This window comes from Hyaena hyaena, unplaced genomic scaffold (genome assembly GCF_003009895.1).
Source record: "Hyaena hyaena isolate Hyena2069 unplaced genomic scaffold, ASM300989v1 scaffold_2187, whole genome shotgun sequence".
NCBI lineage: Eukaryota > Metazoa > Chordata > Mammalia > Carnivora > Hyaenidae > Hyaena > Hyaena hyaena.
The window spans coordinates 5407-27820 of NW_024082813.1; the positions used below are offsets into that span (position 1 = coordinate 5407).

Here is a 22414-nt window from a genome sequence, read left to right on the forward strand (position 1 = left end):
GGGAAGGGGATAGTGAATTCCTTCCTCCCAATCCTGCCTTGACGCCTTGTGGGCAGTGTCTGGTGGAAGCACGAGGAAATCGGTTGAGAGGGGTGGGTGTGCGGGCCATGGTCTGGGCCAGGGTCTGTGCATGGGTCTGTGCACAGTGCCATTGTCCACATTGGGGGCTGGGTCATCCTGGGTGTGCGGGCTGGGCGCTGCAGGCTGTTTAGCAGTATACCTGATCTCTACCCCTGGGTGGCAGTAGCATCCCCTGCCTGCGCCACTCCCCAGTTGGGACAAATGAAATGGGTCCAGACCCTGCCACTTGTCCCCCTGAAGGGGACCACCCTGGTGTGAGGGAGTGTGAGGGGTTACCCTAGGTGAGAACCACTCTCCTTGGGGACTTATTGAGGCCACTTCTTTTATTTTTTTTACATTTATTTGTTTTGAGAGAGAGAGAGAGAAAGAGGGAGAGGGTGCCAGCGTGAGTGGGAGAGGGACAGAGAGAGGGAGAGAGAACCCCAAGCAGACTCCACGCTGAATGTGGAACCTGACACAGGACTCAGTCTCCTGACCATGAAATCATAACCTGGGCTGAAATCAAGGATCTGATGTTCAACCGACTAGGCCACCCAGGTGCCCCTAAACAGGTGATTTCTAAGGCTTTGCTGGGGAATAAGATCTCAACTCTTGGTGCCCCTCTAAGAAAGCTCTCTTGTGGGTGGCTGCTTCATCTGATGTTACCTAACCACATGAGAGCTGATGTCCATCTTTGGGGTGATGACCCAGAGCACCCGGTCAGTCTCTGTGGCATTGGTGTATCCGTGTTTCATTCGGTGACTCTTGTGATGAGTGTGAACCACAATCATCCCCAAGCACTAAAGGGCACTCAGGCAGAAAGTGGTGTGCATGCTTCCATGGAATATGCCGTCCAGATGAGACCGTGATAGTGCTTCTTTTCCTGGGATTGGCCAGTCAGTGGGTGAAAGGCTCCAAGTCTTCCACCCTCCCTCCCGTCACTGTTTGGCACCTTCCCCCAAGAAGGGACCAAGGGAAATGTACCCTAGAAGAGATGTTGGGGGTCCACTGAAGAACAGAGCTGACCCCAGCCCAAGGTGAAGGAGGTCTGGGCAATGCTTTGTGGGGAGTGAGTCCACGCACTCCGAATCACCTGGCCCCACACCACATCTCATACTTTGGAGCACACTTCGCACAGCCCTCCCTATGCAACCCTTGCTGGTTGCATTGCATTTTCACTTTCCTAGACACACTCACCTTTGATGGTGCCCTGGGAAGGAAAGTAAAATACAGTGTTCTGGGCCAGCGTGGTGTCTCCTCTGGTTCTGTGAGAAGGGGTTGTTTCTAAGACTTTATCTGGCCAGCCCAGACCAGCCCATACAAGACTATATTGCTGCTCAGTTCAGCCTCGCTTGAGCTCAGACTGCTGCCAGGTGCCCAGCCCAGGAGGGCTGGAGGCCAGTCACTTTCCATCCACGGAGGGAAGGGTCAACACATAGGCATGACTGAGTGGTGTGAAGGAAGCGCGGGATTGGTCTGCTAATGACATCATGCTGTCTAGGTTTTGTAAATAGGACCATACCCTTTTTGAAAAGCAGACACTGTGATACTACAGTTCCGTACGTCCGCCCCTTTCTGGATAGATTGACATGTCAGCGAGTTTCACACGGGTTTAAGTTTACAGGAAAGTGGTTCTCAAATCAGGATGGATTTTGGGATCAGGATGCATATGGAAGTCCAAGATGAACATGAAAAAAAATGTCCCTTTTAAGGGCTCAGGATTTCACAGGTTACTTAATCTTAGAAAGGGGACAAGCACCCATTTGGTAGCATCAGTTTATAAGGGAGCAGGCTGGGGCAGGATAAATTTGCTGCAGCCACATCAGGGCTAGACTCAGGGTGATGGGGGTCCTGTCATCCATCGCCATGTGTCCATCCATTGTGGGCTGTTCCCCCTTCTCAGGGGGACTCTGGGCCTGATGTTCAGAAAGGAAAACCGTCGGTGTCTTTAGGTTCTAGTGGATGGCTGCTTGTGCAGACAGACGCTCCCCCTCCACCTGACTTCGGAGCCCGTCTCGTGTCTATGCCCAATTATTGCTATGGTGAGAGCATGGACACTTGTTTCCTATGCTCCTTAAGACCAACACCCTTTAACGGAGCTCCTGGATAAGAACGTGCATTACTTATAAGCTGGAAAGCCCAGCGACCAGAGGTTTCTTCTCAAGTTGAACCATGACACGCTGAAATGTTTAGTTCAATTCGAAGGAGGAGAAAATGAAGAAAAGGAAAAATTCACCAGATCCTGTACCTGCAGTGAAAGCCAAACATAAATCCTGTCATCCAGGCACCAGGGAGCAGCCCCTTAAACTGGAAACCTGTAGGACTCTGGCAGCGACTGTCCACACCCACATCTGGGTGTTGGAGACCAGTGAGGGTGCTTTTAGCCCTCTTGCGAGGTGAGACTTGATCTCTTCTCGTGTATAAAGTGAAGATCCTGTTATCTAAGGACACCAACAGGACAGGGAAATGTGCCTGGATGTCTGGAAAAACATTGTCACTGTCATCCTTAGGCCACTGATGCTAGGTTCTTGGACCTGTCCAGTGCCTTAAGAAGTCTTTTTAACGAGTGGATGTTGAACACGGGAGCAGATTAACTGACTATCCACTGGGTAATGCATTATGCCAGGAGTGGTGTTCCATTCAATTCTTTACTGCGCAAGCAAAAGAGGGCTACCCAACCGCTAAGAAAGAAACATCACAGAGGCCACAAGCACTGGCATTCAGCAGGAAATGGCTCCTTTTCTGATACATTTTATTCACCTGCCTGTTTTCTGACAAAATGATCACCTGCAGGAGTTGTAGTGTGCTTAGATGGGGCACCCTGAGGGCCATCAGTAGGTGGCAGGTAATCCGGGAAACAGTGGCAGTCCCAATAGCTATGGAATGGACCCGGGTGGTGAGGAATCACAGTCACAGAGGCGGCAGGCCCAGCAGCCACGACAGACACCCAGGGGTGGCACAAGGGTAGCAGCCCAGCCACGGAGAGGGGTGCAGTTGGCACATGGAGGAGCGCAGGAGGCACAACAGCAAAGCCCACCACTGGCCCATAGGAATGCACGTGGGCAGAAGGCAGTGTGAAACAGACCAGGGGGAAGGCTGCAGGCATGGCCACGTCAGCGATGAGAGGGTCAGGAGCCTGGGCGCCCTCGGGCTGGCCATTAGAGAGCCAGCCTCCTGCAGCATCTGGATCAGTCAAGCTGGGCCTGGCTGCGGTCCCTGGATTGCCTGGAGGCGCAAACTCACTCTTGACCAGGGGCAGTAGGGCTGTCAAACTCTAGGCTGCTTGCTGGCTCCATCCTGTCCTCATGAGAGATGGGGAGTTCCTCTGGTGGCTTGGTGGCTACAGGTGCTGGGGGAATTCCCAGGGCTTCAGGCCTGCTCTCTGCCTGCCTTAATGCAGATTTAATGCCCACTCTCCTCTTCATCCTCACAAAGTGAGGGCAGTCTCTCTTAAGCAAGGGACTGCTGTAGAACTGTAACTGAGGTGTAAAATTGAAAGAGGAAAAGAAACCCCCAGTCACAACAGAGTTGATCACAACCAGCACCAACATCCTAGGCCCCTGTGCTGCCTAAGCCAGCCATCCGGAGACCTCTTTGGAGAAGGTCACACAGTCCCAACGGAAAGCTGTACGCTAGCCTGCCCATCACCATTCACTAACTTACGACCCACAAATCACCCTGAGACAAGGACTACAAGGGGCCAACCAGGCTAAGAGTACAAGTTGGACAAAGGGCGACTTGGAGTCTGCAGACGGGGAGAGATGTGGAGGCTGTATGAGCAAGTGTCAGCTGGCAACAGAATCGCCCCGTTGCCAGGAGTCACTGGCTCTTGGCCCGCAGGGGCCCACTAACCTTGGGAAGCATGCCCATTTAGACAACCTTCAGGAGGCTTCCAAGAGTGCTTGGGGGCTGGCACCCCCAGACCAGCCTGGGGACACTGCTTTCACCAAAACAGACCAGTACACACCCTTCCCCCCCAGGTACACTTTAGAGCTATGGGCGTCATGCGTGCACACATCTCCTGGTGACGCTTGTCCCTGAGCAGGAGAGTGTGAAGATAGAGTTTCCCTGTTTTGGCTATTGAGACTGCTGCTATGAACATTGGGGTACATGTGCCCCTCTGCATTAACACTCCTGTATCCCTTGGGTAAATTCCTAGCAGTGCTATTGCTGGGTCATAGGGGAGTTCTAGTGTTAATTTTTTGAGGAATCTCCACAGTTTTCCAGAGGAGCTGCACCAGCTGACATTCCCAACAGTGTAGCAATATGGATGTAACTAGAGGGTATTATGCTGAGTGAAATAAGTCAGGCAGAGAAGGACAGATACCATATGTTTGCACGTACAGGATGATTAGGAGGAACTTAATGGAGGACCGTGGAGGAGAAGAAGGGGAAAAATAGTGGGGGAGAGGGAGGGAGGCAAACCATGATAGACTCTTGAATGCTGAGAACTGAGGACTGATGGGGGTGGGGGGATGGGGAATGGGGGGTGATGGGCATGGAGGAGGGCACTTGTGGGGATGAGCACTGGGTGTTATATGGAAACCAACTTGGTAATAAACTATTAAAAACAAACAGAAAAAAAAAAAGAGTTTCCCAAGTTTCATTGAGATGGGACTGGCAGGCAGTGATCCATTTAGGGCCCACAGAGTAATGCCTTCACTTACATGTACTGTGGAGTGATGGCCACAGTACACTCAGGGGATGCCCATCACCTCACATAGATGCCAAACCAAAAGAAAAAATAAACAGGAATAAAGAAAAAAGAAAAAGAAAGGCAAAAAGGAATGGCCGTTTTCCATTGTGATGAGAACTCTCGGGACTTACTCTGTTAAATCATGTGCCAGCACCTCACCTTGCAGCGTGTGCCCTCATCATCACGTGCTGTGTCTTTGAAGAAAGCGCCAGGGACACACTTGGCACTATCTGGAGCACTTTCCCCATATTCAGTCTCCACCACCGCTGCCACCGCCGCCACCCAGAGGGGGACATGTGCACCAAATTCCCCTTCAGGGGTCCTTGAATTTCCAGCACATCGGACCTCACCACCCCAGAGCCTGGTGGCTCAGCCCCTGTCGGGGGTGGGGTCACCCACCCTTACCTTGATCAGTACCTAGATGGGGTCTCCAGGGAATAAGTTGGTCAGGCATGCAGATGGCAGGACATCCTGGTAAATTCTGCTGAATCAATAGAGGTTGAGCTGGAGGATGAATTTCTTCATACAGTCTGTTTCAATCACTTTGTTCAGGCCAGGCCTCTGCAAAATCTCCTTCTGAACAGTTTCTTGTTGATGCCTATGCAAATCCCATTGTCCCACCAAACTAATGCAAACTGATTGCTGTTGACAATCTTCCACAGCTTCTTGGGGAAGGGCAGGCTGAGGAGATTGCCTGCTCCCAAGGACAGGGCATCACAGACGGCGTGTGGTCTTTTGAACAAAGGCTCCTGGGTCAAAGCTTGCAACGTGTTTCCTTCAAGCAGCAGCAGGAAGCCAGGGAGCCCAGCTGATACCAGGTGGGCCAGGGTGAGGGGAGGGTCTGCTGGGGGAGCATAGCTCTCTGAGCCAGTTGCAAGAACCCCTATTTCTGGAGGAAATGGTACCATCCCAAAGCTGGGACCCTGACCTGTCAGATGATTTTTCTAGAGAGCCATCCTCAGTGGTGGCATGTCCTTCCTTCCTGTAAACATGAGAGTGTGGCATGGCCAGCAGCACCCCTTGGTAAGAGTGCAGCTGGGGACATCACAAAGGTTCTCAGGTTACTTGGGGGTGACATCATAACACAGCTAGCAGGTGACCTGATCAAGGGTGAGCCACACAAGTGACCTGTCAGCACACCAGCATTCTGGTCACACAAAGTCATTCACCCAGAAAACCAACACTCATCTACAGGTTTAAAGTAACAATGTCAAACATGGGGCACAAGCCAACAACTCTCTTTGTGTTCTTGATCTCCCGGGGCCCAGCTGACCCACACTGACATGCTGCCCAAAGAAAGTCAGAGCTCGTTTTCTGAGGCCATGAGCCTTGAGAGCCCCAAACAAGGTGCATGCTTTCAAACACACAGCAAAGGCCAACACGGGTGTCCACGGCCAAGGGAGTGGCCACATGGTCCTTTCAGCATTGTCACAGCCAGCATGGTGAGGTCCTCAGAGACCCTCCCAATTCACCCATGCCTGGGTCACCTGAAGGCACATGGAGATTGCTGCTTAGGTGAATGGATTAGCCAAATGTCCCACTACTATCCTGCACACTGATGAGGGGAAGGCGGCTTTCTTCTTGCCTTTCCTCAGCCTGTATGTTGCCCCCCTCCACACCCCACCAATGCCTCCCAGGCAGATTCCCGGGCCCATCAGGACAGGGCATGAGCCACTGGACTCATGCCAGCTTACTTTCCTTGACTGACGTCTGCAGGGACACCGTCCTGGTTTGTGCCCAGGGTTTGAGCTCTGCAATCCTTCTCTGGGCTGTGGGGCTGGAGAATCAGTAAGAGGCGGCCATGCAGAGAAGCCTCTATTGCACATTCTCTCCACGTGCAGGGCTACCTACGCTGAAGACCCATCACACACTCTCAATTCTGGGCAGGAACTCAATGATCTTCCAGAGATTTCCATGAAGCAGAAACATCTCCAAACTCAAGGGCATTTTGTCTAACAGCAAGTCTGAAATATGGTCTGTTGACTTTGGCTACTTGCAGGCAAACCATGGGCTGAAAAGCCATCTGAGTTAAGTGCCTGGTAAAATGCAGAGACAGCTAGGTGAGCAAGACAGAAATCACAAGGTATTTTAAATGTAAGCAATACTCAGCTGCTGGTGTCACCGAGCAATGCCTCAGGACCACTAAAAAGCCCATTTCAGTTTTAGACTCTCTTGGGACTCAAGAGTACTCTCGTAGGGCTCCTAAGCTGTAACAATGATGGCACGGGTTTACCCAGCCAACAGCCGAGTCTCCATGATGTCCGTCTCCCTCTACACTCTCTATGTTCAGGCTGTGCCTGAAGACTCATTAGAGATGTTCACCCTCCCACATGCGCCGTGGCCACCTGTGACCACTACAGGGTGTTTCATGCTGGCTGAGAAGAATCCAAGCGTCCTGGGCCATATCTCATGGAAGATGCACACAGTACCATCGAAAAGGAGGAACCAGTTTATTGAATAACTGCAGGGGGCAAAAATAGTGGGTTGAGCTACATTTGTTACACAGCAAGCAGGAAAGGCTTTGCCATTCCCATTCCCCCTGTCCCCTAGAGACAACAGGCTTGCTGACAGCCGCTGCCAGGCAGTCTTGTGTGCTGAACATTGGTTGAGCCTGACTGGGACACGTTATCAGCTGCCCCCATTAAACCCTTCCCTCTCTGGGGCAACGATGCCAGTGCCCCTTTTCCCTCCTTTCACAAACGGCTACTTTTTCTCAGGCCAAAGACTCTTATCCTGGAAGATCTGCTTTCTTCTGCTTTGCCTGGGGCTCTACCAGCAGCTCTTGGAACAAGTGTACTCCTAGTCAAAAGCACAGGCCAGCTGGAATGGCTTATGTTGGGGGGCCAACAAAAGGACTCAGACCTTAACAAATACACAATTCCAGTGGCTATTTCCAGTTTCAGCAACTTTCTCCAGTATTCTAGTTTCAGCTCATGCAAATCTTCCCAGAATGTAGGAAAAGCCCAAACCATCTCTTGCTTATTGTGGCCGTTCTGGCAGTAGCAGCTACCATGTGTGTGGAGAATTTCAACGGGGGGTGATGATGATGGCCCATTAAGGGGTGACACCCCCTGGGCAGGACACGTGTGCCAGCAGCTTCTGCTTCTGCAAGAGAACACGCATGTCTCCCAAACAAGCTCGTAAAAAAATACTTTAACAGAATATACTGTACAGAACTAGGATTTAACACGGTATATTACAATGCTAAAATATTTGTATAAATACTATACAGGCACAGAGTCACTCCATTGGAAAGGGCTCACCGATGGGGCTGTTAAAAACTGCTGTCAGCATTGCCCAAAGAGAAACGACTTCCACAGCAGGAACACAAACAGTAATGACGGTGTGGGTACACACGTGGTGCCACAGAGGTGTATTTACAGTTCCTATGGACTACACTGCAACAGGAGAATCTAAGCTATGTGGTGAGGCTGGCTTGGTTTAAAAAACCATTTTCAAAGAACACCTTCAATAGGAATTTTAGCACTTTGAAAACCAGTTCATTCTCTGGCCTAAGCAGCCAATCCCTAACAGATTTAAGTCAGCTCCTAAGGCGCCTGCCCAAAGGGGATTGCTTTCCCTTTCTAACACACGCTTCCTCCATCACGCCCATGTCCACGTCCACTGACATATGCCCGAGCCCAACCCACACTGCGGGTGCCAGTCACCTGCCATTTGTGCATCCCATCAGGGTGAGTCACTGGTAGGCATTGAGTGCAAACAAGGCATGAGATGGAAGTCCCCGGAGCCCCAGCTCAGGCTCCAGTTCTGGGTGGGGTCAACAAAGAGGCAGAGGAGGGTAGGAGACAGCGTGCGTCCCAGTGGTCCGCTTGCATTCTGTTCAAGGACGTGGTGTCTAATCTGGCATTTCAATATTCAGTTTGGGAGGTGGCAGGACATACTTCCCAGGGCTCTGGGTGATAACTACCCTGGTCTTCTTCCGAAACATTGGAGCAATTTTAGGAGGTTCTGGAACTGGGGTTTCTTCGGTTTCCTCGTTATCTTCATGATGGAGGTCATATGAAATGTTTCCATATTCTCTCAAAAATGGGAAGATTTCAAGCAGAAACTGACAGAAATCCTTGCGAATACCAAACCACCCTGAAAAAAGAAGTTTGAAAAAACTTTTTCAAACACTAGCCTCCACTGAATTTCATGTAACTTTTCTTTCCTGAATGTGATGTTTTACTTGTACAGTTTAATGCTTCATCCTGACATCTTACAAATGAAGACAGAGCAAGGCCTGAATACCCACTAAGGACAAGAAGAAAGGCCTGTGGTTCTGTGGCTCTCCAAGTGGGGCTCTCAGACCAGCAGCAACCACATGTATCCCTGCAACCTTGTCAGAGATGGGCATGGGCCTCCTGGGACTCCCATGGCTGCTCCAGTGAGAGGGCTGCTCTAGCAAGTGTCAAATCTCTATGGCATCAAGACTATGTCAACAACCTCTCATCTTCCCTGCCTGGGATACACTCACATGTGACAAAGAATGTCAAGGATGTCATTCAAGAAAGGGACTTCTTTCAGCATCTGGCAGGTATGTTGGTCCAGGCCGGCAGGCAGCCTGAGCTACTTCTCTAAGTTACTTCTCTGAGACCTGCTCTTGCTGTCTGTACCACGGGACCATCCATCGGCTCAGTACTGGCTCTCCATAGGGCACAACGCCTCCCACCCCCCAGTTCCCCTGGCTTCTAGAATGGTGTGCTCTGGGGCTACCTGCAAAGGGGCTCACAGTCTAGTGAGGAGGGAACTTTTGTCAAGGGTCACTTCAAAACCGAATGTGCCATCGTGCAGGTGGAGAAAAGAGAAAGTAGAGCACCTCTGACAAGACACAGCAATGTGTCACTGCGGAGAATGAGGAGGACACAGAACCTAAAAGGACTCCCAGGGTTTGGTGGGTGACATGGATCTTCGTCTAATCCTTGGGAGCCCCTGAAAAGCAGGTATCTTGATCCCCATGTTGGAGCAGAGGGGTAGATGCTACCTACCATGGTAAGTCCTACCTCAAATGGCAGAGTGGACCACTAAGAAGGCCATGGTGCGGGGCAGGGAAAGCAAGGTTGAAAGCTCACCTTTTCCTTTAAAAATTCCAGGCCTTTCTCAGGTCTAGATTTCTCATGCAACCTCCCTTAGCTCAGACCCTCAGGCTCATCTTTTCACAGAGTGGGACACACACACACACACACACACACACACACCCCACAGGTCAAGGGCTTCTGAAGTGCTGAGTACATACAGTGGTTTCCTCCCTTCTGTCCAAATGTGGTTGCCATCAGAGTGATCAAGGAGAGCCAAAGGGGGACAAATATTGGGATACAAGAGAATGCGTTGTGGCCGTCCAGTTTGTGAACCAACAGGATCTAATAAGGAAAGAGAAATAGTTGAGCTTCTATTGGTAAAGCATCTGAGAGTGGACGATGTCTGAAGCCAGTCCACCCTTCCCTTGTCAGGTCTCAGAAGGGGGAAAATTAGCTCCACAGGAGACTATGAAACCCTCTATTCTGCAGGGCAGAATTAGATAAACTTTCATATCCTTCTTCAGGACTAAGCAAAATCTATCCACTTGGGACGTTTCCAACACCAACATTGTTACAGGAGGCTCCTCCTGGTGTTTGTTCGAAAGAGTCAACAGTGCCAATTCTATAATTCTGCACATAACTCAAATATGAAAAATACCCAACTTTCTCTTTCTACATGTAAACAAATCAGTACATACCCATGCATCATGGCTAGAGAGACTTCTCACTGCCAGCCCCTCAAGAGAAAGGTCACTCTAATTTGACCATCATCCTCTCCATGTGCTCATGGTACTCCATGCTCCAGGTAGAGCAGGCCATCTTGACAGGCATGCAGAGTACACTTGCAGGGAAGGGTGGGACTCAGGGACTGAAGAGTTTTGGTATCAAAGGCTTACCTCAAAAGTAAGGAGAGGCACGACAATGGTCATCCAGCTCAGTGCCATTGTTATGTGTGTCCTTCGCTGTTCTGCAATCACATCCATGGAACGCAGGAACAGGACAGACCACACAATGTAATAGAGAACCACCAGGCACAGAAAGGACATGAGAATCCACAAGGGGACACACACGACCTGAGGGAAGGAGAGAAAAAAATCTTTATAGCTTGTGCCCAGCACCTGAAGGGGGGCATAGCCAAGCCCTTACTGGATCTCTGTGGTAAGATAATGCATGCACGAATGAGGACAGCCACTCCGCACTGCAGGGGTGCTGTGAAGGACAGCGTGGAGCCTGCCACCCTCTCTGGGACATGTTCTGTTCTGGGCCACTCATGGGGGGGAGGAGCCCGACAGCTGCCTTTCCTAAGATATGATCTCACTCAGCCTGCCTCAGGCTCTGCCCTGTGGAAAGGGCAGCCCGCCACTCCGGGCATACTCGCCCCACCTGCCCCTGACATCCCTGACATACCCTCACCACGGGCTGCTTCCCCATCCAACTGGAGGCACTTTGGCTAGAGACTCTGGGGGATGTACCCCTGGGAACTTTTCGCTGCCCAGGTTGCAGAGGCCCTCCACTCACAAGCATGCCGACACTGACAGGGCTCTGCCACCCGGTCCCTGCCACCTCACCCAGGCGGGTTACACTTCTGCTGCCATTGCACTGGAAAGACCTGGCTTCACCTCTCTATGAGCCCACAGGAGAGCTCCTCTCCTCCCCACCCCAGGCTCCCCTGTGTGATCCTTCTCCCTCCTGCACTGCCCCTTGGATCCATCTGTCATCCCTCTATCCCATGTTATCAAACAGTAAACTGACTGTTTCCTTTTGGTGTATACTTCTAGGATTTGTCACCCATGCATGTGTAGAACTATGTATCCCCTGGCAGGACACAGGACAGCTCCTTCACACCACAGGACTCCTTTGTGTGATCCCTTCAGTGTCATACCCTCACCCCACCCCTAACCCCAGGCAACCACTGATCTGTCCTCTATCACTAACACTTTCATCTTTCCAAGAGCGTGATGTACATGGTGCCACAGAGCAAGTCACCATCTGAGACTACCCTCTCTCAATCTGTACAATGTCTGGGAGGTTCCTCCAAGCTGCTGCGTGTAACGACAGGTCATTTTTAGTGCCAAGTAGTGTTCTGTTGGATAGATGCACCACTGCCTGTTTATCCAGCCACCTGTGGAAGGAGATCTGGGTGCTTTCTTGTTTTTGGCTGTCACAAATAAAGCTGCTATAAACACTTGCGCATGGCTTTTGTGTGGCTGTATGTATTCATCTCTCTAGGGCAAATAACCACGATTGCACTGCTAAATTATATGGTGACTCCATGTTTAAGTCTGTGAAATTGCCCAACTGTTTCTCGGAGTGCCTATATAGTTCAGTATTCCCACTGTCGGGGTGCAAGTGCCCCGGCCCCTCTGCACCCTCCCCTGTGCTTGGCATGGCTTTCTTTATCCCTGCCATTCTGGTGAGTGGGTTGTGGGGCCTCATCCTGATTTTCCTTTGCCTTTCCCTGATGGGAGATGACATCCTGTCCATGTGCATACTTGCCACATGTATATCCTCTTTGTGAACTATCTTTCCAAGTCTTCTGTCAGTTTTAAAATTAGGTTGTTTTTTGAGTTTTGAGAGTTCTTCAGATGTTTTGGATACAAGTCCTTGGCTGGACATGTGCTTTGCAAATATTTTCTGCTGGTCTGTGGCCTGTCTTTTCACTAATTCCATTTCAGTTCTGAGCTTCTTTTACGGACCTTGCTGTTAGTGTCACCTGTAGGGACTCCTCATCTACCCCAGGTCTCAAAGATTTTCTCCTACATTTTCTTCAAACAGTACTTTGGTTTTCCATTTTGTTTTTAGACCTATGATTTGAGTTGGTGTGTGATTTTTAATCCTCTTGAATCGCTTGAGTTTATGACGGTAGGTCTGGCCAAAAAGTCTATGGAGAGCCTCTTCCCGTGTCCTCTCGTCATGCAGCTGCTCTCACTTGGGGCCTCCATGGGTGGAATGTCCGTGATCATAGCAGCTTCACTTGGTCTCTCTTGATCATTGTGGGAAGTATGCAATCAGACTGCTCCACCTGCTGGGACCTGCACAGGACTGAGGTCGGAAAAATCCCTCCGTTCACCTACAGAAAATATTCTTAGTTCCTAATCTTTTTTTCTCTGATTGCACTTTATACTAAAATTTTGGTCTTACTCAGATTTGTTTCCTCATGTCACAACAGAAAATTCTGAACCCAATTACAATTCTCCAGAGACAGCATCCTAAAAGTACGTACCCAAACATTTTTTATTATGACTGTTTTATCAGAACATAATGGGCAGAAGTGAAGAGTCTTGTCTCTATTCACTATGGAGGTGACTTATGTTCCCTTATTTTCTTCCCTGTCACCAAATGAATATTTTCTTTTTTCAAATATTTTTCTATTTTTGTTACTTTTCTTAAGGTAAACCATGTTCATTACAGAAAAATGTTTTATGTGCAAAAGTACACATCAAACAGCAGAGGGAAAGAAAACAGAACAAAACACTGGCATGACCTCATCTCCCAGAGGCAACGCACCTCTTCTACTTCTGCTCTCTGCATCAGTAGTTGGAAGTCCTACTGTATTCTTTAATTTGTAGCTTGCCATGTGTACATAGTTACATATGTATGTATCCCTACTGATCCATCCACCCACTCTTCTATCCATCTATGTAGTCAATTTTAACCAAACATCCAATAACTGAAGCCACAGGTTATACGCATGGCTTACACCTCATCCCTGGAAGGAGTGTAAACTGGCACAACTCTTTTAAAAAGCAAATTGGTAGTGCAGTTTGTATTTCGAAATCTCAGAAAGCTCCCACCTTCTGGCCCAGTAATACTGTTTCTAGAGTCTTTCCTACAGAAACAATGAAAAAAATCAGGCAAAGATTTTTGTTATGCACAAAAATATATGTTACATCATGATTTAGACTCACATTTGTATCTTCAATATTTGGAAATAAGGGATGGTTTAGTAAATGCGTTTGAAGAATATTGCATCAATTAGACTTTAGGTTATGTTCATCAAGACCTTTTATTGACACAGGAAAATGCTTATGATGCATTAGAATGAGAAAGCAGCACACAAAATTATACACACGGTATGTTCTCCACTATCTGTATGAGACAACCTCCAGCACAGGAAACAGAAACCACTAACCATGTAATCTCCCAGTGGATTACAGGTGATTATCCTTCTATTACCTAAGCTTCTCTGTCTTTTCCAAGTTTTCTACAATGAACACAAATTACTTTTATAATTAAAAAAAAAAAGAAAAGTTTATTTTAGGATTTTAAAAGTTACATACAAGCCAGGGCCAGTGGATGATCTTGTCCAGTCTTAAGGCAATGAATATAAACTGCAGGATGTTGACAGAACACAGTATTTCTAGCTAAAAATGAAGAGAAGAGTCAATTAAACAAAGTAAAAGTTGTATTCAATACTGCAATTATTTGGTTAACACACTAAAAGGCAATGCAAATTATAATATGGTAAAAGTTTTAGTAAGTTATATTGGGACCTCCAGGGGCACCTTGGTGGCTCAGATGCTTAAGTGTGACTTTGGCTTAGGTCACGATCTCACTGTTCACGAGTATGAACCCCACATTGGGCTCTGTGCTGATAGTGTGGAGCCTGCTTAGGATTCTGTCTCTCTTCCTCTCTCTCTCTGCTTCTCCCCCATTTGCACTCTCTCTATATATTTTGAGAGAGAGTTTATTTATTTATAAATTTATTATTTTATAAATAAAATAAATAAACTTAAAAAAATTATACTGGGACCTCCTGATTTTCAGCACTACAGGAGCAAAACACTGCAGAGGCAAAAAGAAAGCTGACCCCAGTCTCCTGCCTCAGCCCCTCTGCTTAGTTGTTTCCCTGTCCTTTATGTTCTTACCACACAATAACCTTGCTTCCAGGCTTGCTGACTACAGGCAATCTATGGCAGACACCTCAAGCATCCTTCCTGCCCCTACCCACAAACTTCTCGATTTCTAACCATACCTGGACTTCCTTCTTCTTGTACCCAGGATGCAGATCTGCATCCTACCCCTTCCTTTCTGGCTCACTGAGAACCCTGTCACATCAAGACATCAATTACAGATTCCTTACTGCATCTTCTTTTTTTTAAATGTTTATTTTTGAGAGAGAGAGAGAGAGAGAGAAACAGAGTGCAAGTGGGAGAGGGTCAGAGAGAGGGAGACACAGAATCCAAAGCAGGGTCCAGACTCTGAGTTGTTAGCATAGAGCCCGATGCGGGGCTCGAACCCACGAGCAGTAAGATCATGACCTGAGCCAAAGTCGGATGCTCAACCAACTGAGCCACCCAGGCGCCCCTCCTTACTGCATCTTTAACCCTGCCTATCCCACTGATCCCTCCCAGAAGCACACAAAAAAGTTCAACTCATTCCCATTAAACAGAAAACAACCGCAAGACTAAATGACCCCATCCATCCCTTGAGCCAGTATGTCCTTCCAGCCGTAGCTTTGTTACCATCAAGCTTTGTAAGACCTCGCGGATGCACAAGCCCCCCTGGCCTCCCTTGCCATTCTGAACTCCCAGCACTGTGATCTGATCCCCAGCTCTGACCAACTGGCAAATACTTCTGTCAGGGTTGCCAGTAACCTCTACAGCATGAGACCACCTATGTCAGATCACCCTATGGGCCAACTATGCAGCATGTCTTTCCAGGAGCCCAATGGAGTCTTGCCCTCCTCCTCATGCTCTTGCAGCTCCTTTTCAGTCTCTTGCTCTCCTTGAACCCTGATGCCCCCCAGAGCCTTCAACTCAGTTTTCTGTCCCCACTAGAGAGACACAGATGCAAACACACGTGCTTACACTCGCTCGCTTGCCCTGTCATCCACAGCCCTGTCCAGTATGACCTCCAGTTGGTGGTTTCTCCCAATCCTGTTTCTGGCCTGGCCTTCCTGCTGTGGTCCAGACCCAGCCCTGCTAGAAGTGCCTTGGCCAGAGTCAGCCTCAGACTGAGTCCATCACCCCCTCGCACCTTTACAACTTTATCCCACCCCACTCCCTTCCATAGCCTCCTGCCTTGAAGGCAAGATGGTAAGGCACCATGGCAGCCCAATTACCCAAGCTACACTGCCAGCAAGCACCCTATATTCCTTTTCCCACTGTTGCATGTTCAGTCACCATGTCCTGTCCTCTCTACCACCCCGAGGGCCAGTGCCTAGTCAGGACTCTCCCCTCACCAGCCCCCCCCCAATGCCTCCAACAGCCCCCTAACTAGCTTCCCAGCCTCTAGTCTGGAAGGCTCTATGCTGCCAAATATCCAGGCTGTCTTCCTTCTGGCTGTGGCACTCGCTGCTCTTCAATTCGCTGCCTACAAAATGAAAGTCACAGGAAGCCATCTGATCTGGCCCAGAACTTCCCCAAAGTTCTCAGCTCTCAGGGCATTCAGTGAGGTAGCAATTCTTTCACAGGCCGCTGGGCTGAAAGAAATCCTTAGCAGTTCCATTGGGTTAAGTATTTAGTTCTAAAATTAGTAACTGTTTATGTCCTAAGTAGCCATCTAAAAAAATAACTCACATAAGTTGAAAGAAAAATATGATTTTTATTTCATTCTTAAACAACCACAACTGTTCCCTAAGAGGATGTGCATGCCTGTTGGATACTGCACCATTTCTTAAAACAGTGACTCCCTCATTCATTACCTGTTCTCCAGGTGGATTTCTGCAAAGGACTACCTTCTCATCATGGCAACTGCCAACAACCTAGCTTCTTATATGTTATCGTCAAAATCAATGAGGCATGACCTAAAAATAAAACTGTAAACTACTTGGAGGTAGTAGTTCATAGCACATCCCCACAGCCGGGTTGGTATCATTGCTTCTCCCTCAAAAATGTCCAATATCCCATGGTGCCCTGTGAGTTCACTATGGCGCCCTGGGACAGCTCAGTGCATGCTCTGAGGACTGAGGATCTGGGCCCTACTCAGCTCTTCTCTACAGCCTTCCTTACCCCAACTCCCACCACTCACTCCTTCCCATTTCATGCTTCAGGCAATTTTTTTTTTTTTACCATGGTAAAATATACACACAATGGAAAACTTACCATCTTCCATCTTAACCACTTTATCTGTACAGCGTGGTGGCATTAAGTCCATTAGTACTATTGTGCAGCTTCATCAGCATCTACCTCTAGAAGTCTCTGCATCTCGCCAAACTATGCTCCAGTCATACTGGAGTCACCACAGTTCACTCAGCATGATGACAGATTTTCTTCTGCCTCTACGCCTTTGTGTGTTATTCCCTCTGCCCAGAAAACACCATCCCGTGCCCCACCTGCATAGGCACCCTGGCAAACCCTGCTCTTCCTTCACATCTCTGTGTAAGCCTATCCCCAGTCACTCTCTAGCAAATGTTATACTCTTGCTCCCAGGACATAAGAACCGAGAGGGAGGGAGTTCAACTGCTGGCATGGTGCTTCTTCTTGTAGGCAGGAAGGCCAAGAGTGTGACTATATGAACTTATGTTTTGTAACTCCACATTAGGAAAATATGGTTTCATGCCCAATGCAGTCCTAACCCTTGTATATACTTTTACTTTCTAAGAAACAAAGTTCCAAAATTTTAGTTATCTTAAACTTCCTCCTCTGTCCCTATCCAACTATATTTAGATAACTCTCCCAGTGCTTTGCAACCTGGGCAGCCAGGAAAAGGCTAGGAAACGTGCAGCGGTACTGCTGGATATCACAAATACCTGTCGTGGGGAGCCTCTCCACTACCATTTCATGGGCAGAGGTCGGACATAAGCATCCTGCAATGCAGAAGACAGTCCTGTTCAACACAACATTTCCCATCCAAAAGGCCAACAGCACATGTCCCTCCCTCACTGAGAAATGTTGAGCCAAATAGGGAATATCTAGAATGTGGGCTCTCAGTGATTTTGTGTAATGTAAACTTTGGCAAATGATTTTTAAAGCTTGGTTTTGCTCCATCTGTCCAGGTACTAGAGAGAACAAGCAAAGCAACAGAGGCATAAAGTCAAATGGTAAGGGTGACTGGATGGAAATGGTGCCTTTAACCAGCACAGGGAATACAGATTCAGGTGAGGTTGGATGAGGCATCTGGAGCTAATGCAGAAATCAGAGTTTTGTGGTGTGAATTTATGGGATCACAGAACATAAGTGGCAGTGGAGACAGGAAGTATAAACAAGATCAAGATCATTCCAAGGAAGTATGCAAGGTGAGCACAGAAAATGCTCACAAGCCTAGAATCCTAAGAAGCAGTGATGGAGCCAAAGCAGAGGTGATCAGAATAGTCAAAGGCCAGTGGAGTGTCAGGAGCTACAGAAAAGAGGGGACGGAAAGGGCCCACTGGATCTGCCAGCTTCTGGGGAGCACAGGGCGGAGCAGGGAGCACGAGGTCAGAAGAGCACTACGGCAGGGAGCCTTTCTGTGGACTCAGGAGCAAAAGCTCAGAGGAACCAGCAGGGGAGAGGGTCTGCTTACCCCTGGGAAGGAGTGCCGTGCAGAGGTGGACAGGTGGTAGATTGCATGGGGACAAGGGGAGTCTCAGTGTTTCCCAACCTTTCTCCCATTACTATCCTCCAAGGAGTCTTTTACACGTCTTTTTCCTAACTACACACCCTCATGAAGTGTTCATACAGCTGGCAAGCAGCCAGGGAGCCATGCGAAGTAGCCGGGTTGATGAAGGCTGGGATGACTGCAGGGAGGGGAAAGTGGGTCCTCAGATACCATGGTCACTCCAGCCTACCAGTCACACTGCTCTGTGCCCTTGCCTCCAATGCCAGGATCGGGGATGCTCTCCCTGGTCCAGACCAAGCCCTTCCTGGTGCTCAGGGTCCTGTACCCATGGGTTCCCTCAGGGTCTCATTCTCTCACCACCACCCACCCACCCCCCGTGGGTGCCTTCTTCTCAAGTTCACATACCCTGAGCCTTCTAGCTCAATTGCCACTCTCCTTCCTCCATGTTTTACTCACCTAAATCAAAACAGAGCATCCCTAGCCATCTCATTCTCTCCTCAACCCATCGTATATAGGGCTCTGGGCCCTCAGCCTCCATGTGGTTTGGTGTGCAGGCTCTGGAGTCAGGCTGACTGACATGGGATCCTGGCCCCGGCCCTGCCCCTTAACCAACAGCCAGGAACAAATTCCTTCCTCTCTCTGGAAAACAGAGGTGGTGACTGCATCTACTTCACAGGGTTGATGTGAATCTTTAAGAAGACACCACTGCATTGGAAAGGACTAGCCCAATGTCCAGCACACAGTAAGTGCTCAGTAAATGTGATCAGCAATCATTTTCAATACTAGTATTAGTATTGCTAGTATTACTTTTTAAATTAATCTGTGTATCCTCTATGCCTAGGCAAAAAGGGCTTAAAGCTAACTAGAGAGCAGATGAAGTGTTCGATCACGGGGTCTGAGACAGGAAGGTGGTTTGTTTTATGTGTCCACTTGGCTGGGCTACGTGGTACCCAATTATTTATCAAGCACAAGTCTAGGTATTGCTGCAAAAGTATTGCCTTTCAGTAAAGAAGGTCGTCCTCAATATTGTGGGTTGGTTTTACCAATTAGTTAGAAGCCCTGAGGTTCCCTGGAGAGGAAGAAATTCTGTGTCAAGACCATAGCCTCAAGTAAGTCTGCATCTTCAGCATACTGGCACGGCCTATGAAAGTCAAACTTGCGAGCGCCACAACTACATGAGCCAGCTCCCTACAACCAACCAACCAACCAACCAACCAACCAATCAATCAATCTCTCTCTCTCTCCCTCCCTCCCTCCCTTGTTCCCTTCCTGAATCCCTCCCTTCTCCCCTTCCCCACCTCTCTTATTGGTTCTGTTTCTCAGGAGAAGCCTGACTAACAGGGGTGTCTGGGGTGAGCCGTGATGCTGGATGAAGCTTGATGGCCTGGGTGAAGAGCCAGTGTTCTAAGTCAAGAAAGAGAACCATGATTATTTCCATCATCCTTTTGTTTCCTCACACACCATCACCTAGAGTTAATGATTCCTCTCTTCCTAACAAAGGGCAAGAGATCTTCAGTACAGTAAGTGACCAAAAGATTTTACTTTTAAAAACATTCTCAAATAAATGAAATCTCACCTCCAGGGACCGGTCGTGTCGAAAGCCCCAAACACAAGCTGCCACAGATACCGGGGAAACAAAGAACAGCGGCATGAAGACCAGGAGCCAAAAATGGCTTCCTCTTTCAATCCTGTCACAGACCAGAACTTCAAACATCAACAGGAGCAAGTGGATGCCCACTGCAATTAACATAGCTTTAAACTCCACACATGTTTCTCCTTCTGCTCTAAAAAGGGACACAAGAAGAGGAAGAAGAGAAATACTCTCAGTTCAGAATCTCCAAAACAAGCAAGCAGTCCAAGGCAAATACCAACTTATGTTGATACCATGAAATATAGTTATAAATTTGACAAAAAGCAAAGTAAGTTAGGTAGAAAACTAACTTAATCTTTAATATGTAATCTTCCAAACACCAAAGAACTATATGACATGAACATTACAGGGGCGCCTGGGTGGCTCAGTCGGTTGAGCGTCCGACTTCAGCTCAGGTCATGATCTCACGGTTCGTGGGTTCGAGCCCCGTGTCGGGTTCTGTGCTGACAGCTTAGAGCCTGGAGCCTGTTTCAGATTCTGTGTCCCTCTCTCGCTCTGCTCCTTCCCTGCTCATTCTCTGTCTCTCTCACTCTCTCAAGGATAAATAAACATTAAAAAATTAAAAAAAAAAGAAATGAACATTACAATCAAACCAAAGTTTTCTCAGAAGTAATAGGCAGTTATTATTTCTCTGACGGTGTACATAAATGGTTTCATTCATAACTTTAAATTTAGCTGCTTCCAAGATTATTCAAGCTGGTTGCTTCTACTACTAAAACCTGACAAATATCCCCTAAATCTCATGATCCTCATCCCTCAATGAATTAAAAACCATGTATTTAAAAATTTATGTCATGTCTTACTCTATTTGGGAACTTTGTTTTGCCACCTTAAGTCACTGTTTTCTTATTCAAGTATAATTAACATACAGTGTTATATTAGTTTCAATGTATGATGTAATAATTTGACAATTTTATGTATTTCTCTATGCTCATCAAGGTAAGTGTACTATTAATCCCCATTTTGGACTCCTGAAAAAATTTCAACTACAGAAATAAGTAATGTCAGACATAAACTTATAGTCTAATATAACTTTTCTATTAAAAAGTAACCACACTACATGTTACTCTTTTAACTAATTCCTCAGTCCTGTGTGCATCTGCACATATGGGATTCTTCCGTATGTTTCTATTCATCGATTCATGTGTACCATGGCTTATATATACAAGTGCATTGCCATATAGTAAGAAAAATAATAAACCTGTAACTTAATAAGGTTTGCTACAAGCAGGGCCCCCAAATTTTTAAGGTTCTCATTGGCCATTCTCAGTCGCATATCATATATTTGGACATATACTTCCTTTTCTAGATGATAGACTTTTGAACAAGAAATGGTATAATTAAAGTAGAGTGCAGGCATTAAAATGTGAGTCACTGCATGTTGGAGATCTGAGAGGAATGACACAGGTCATTGTTCAACTTATGACTTTAATACATTTTTAAATAAAAATATATACTTTTGTTGGCACATTTTATTCAAAGCTACATACATACAGTATTTTAAAGGCATTAATACTTCTGTCTTTAGTGTTTGTTAGAAACAGATTTGTCATAGGGTAATTTTCAAAAGCTTCAAGAAGGCCAGAAAAATAAAATTTCATCTATATATTATAAGGGGTTTTTCCAATTTTTCTGTTTATCTTTTCTTATATTTTGTGAAAAAATAAACACACTAACGATAAAAAAATAAAATAGGGGCACCTGGGTGGCTTAGTCGGTTAAGCGTCCGACTTTTGCTCAGGTCATGATCTCGCGGTTTGTGGGTTCGGGCCCCGCGTCGGGCTCTGTGCTGACTGCCAGCTCAGAGCCTGGAGCCTGTTTCAGTCTGTGACTCCCTCTCTCTCTGACCCTCCCCTGCTCACGCTGTCTCTCTTAGAAATAAATAAAACATTTAAAAAAATAAAATAAAATAAAAACCATGTAAATCACACTTCATGCAATACTATAAAAACAACTAGCTTTATGAATAAGTGTGGGTTATATTTCAAGAAAATATAGGAACTATTGTTAGGTGCTATTTTAAAATGCAAATAAAATTATGAATGCCTTTTTATTTTCCTTTCTATCACATTGTGATGAATTAACACCTGCAGATGAAAGAAAAATAAGATCAGTTAAAACTGGTTTTAAACAAAATCAGTTTAATTAGAAGTTTAGGTATCATGTAGGAACTTCTGAGATTAACAACTGAAATAGAATAAGGCTGCTAATCAGGAAAATGCTTACAAATGCATTTGGAAAGCCTATAATGTTTCACTGAAATACAGATAAACATTTACTTTTTTTCTTTTATAGTTTATTGTCAAGTTGGTTTCCATATAACACCCAATGCTCATCCCAACAAGTGCCCTCCTCCATGCCCCATCACCCCCCTTCTCCTCTCCCCCACCCCCATATGATGTATCTTCTTGGTGAAAATACACCTGAGTTTAGGACAGAGAAAAAATGAAGCCAGTGGTTACTTCTATAGAACCCAAGCATGTTCCACTGGATAATGTTACCACCAGA

The 22414-nt window shown here is 47.3% G+C and overlaps 2 protein-coding genes across 2 annotated transcripts in view; both read right to left on the reverse strand.

Annotated features, from left to right (window-relative positions):
* Positions 1-3303: 3303 nt before the first annotated feature.
* LOC120227317 (heat shock transcription factor, X-linked-like) lies at positions 3304-5664 on the reverse strand (the record flags this gene model as incomplete). The annotated part of the gene is given in 3 exon segments (XM_039225459.1): positions 3304-3539; positions 5225-5334; positions 5337-5664. Coding segments are annotated over 3 exon segments (674 nt in total), but the record flags the coding sequence as incomplete, so codon positions are not given.
* Positions 5665-7182: 1518 nt separating this feature from the next.
* The window catches only part of TMEM185A (transmembrane protein 185A), a 39515-nt gene continuing 24283 nt past the window's right edge, over positions 7183-22414 (reverse strand). Inside the window, exons 3-7 of the mRNA XM_039225461.1 lie at positions 19832-20039; positions 14055-14138; positions 10671-10847; positions 9993-10116; positions 7183-8857 (exon numbers count right to left, since the gene is read on the reverse strand). Coding sequence (XP_039081392.1) covers positions 8613-8857; positions 9993-10116; positions 10671-10847; positions 14055-14138; positions 19832-20039 — 838 coding nt within the window. The 3' untranslated portion in view covers positions 7183-8612. The remainder of the gene's footprint in view (positions 8858-9992; positions 10117-10670; positions 10848-14054; positions 14139-19831; positions 20040-22414) is intronic.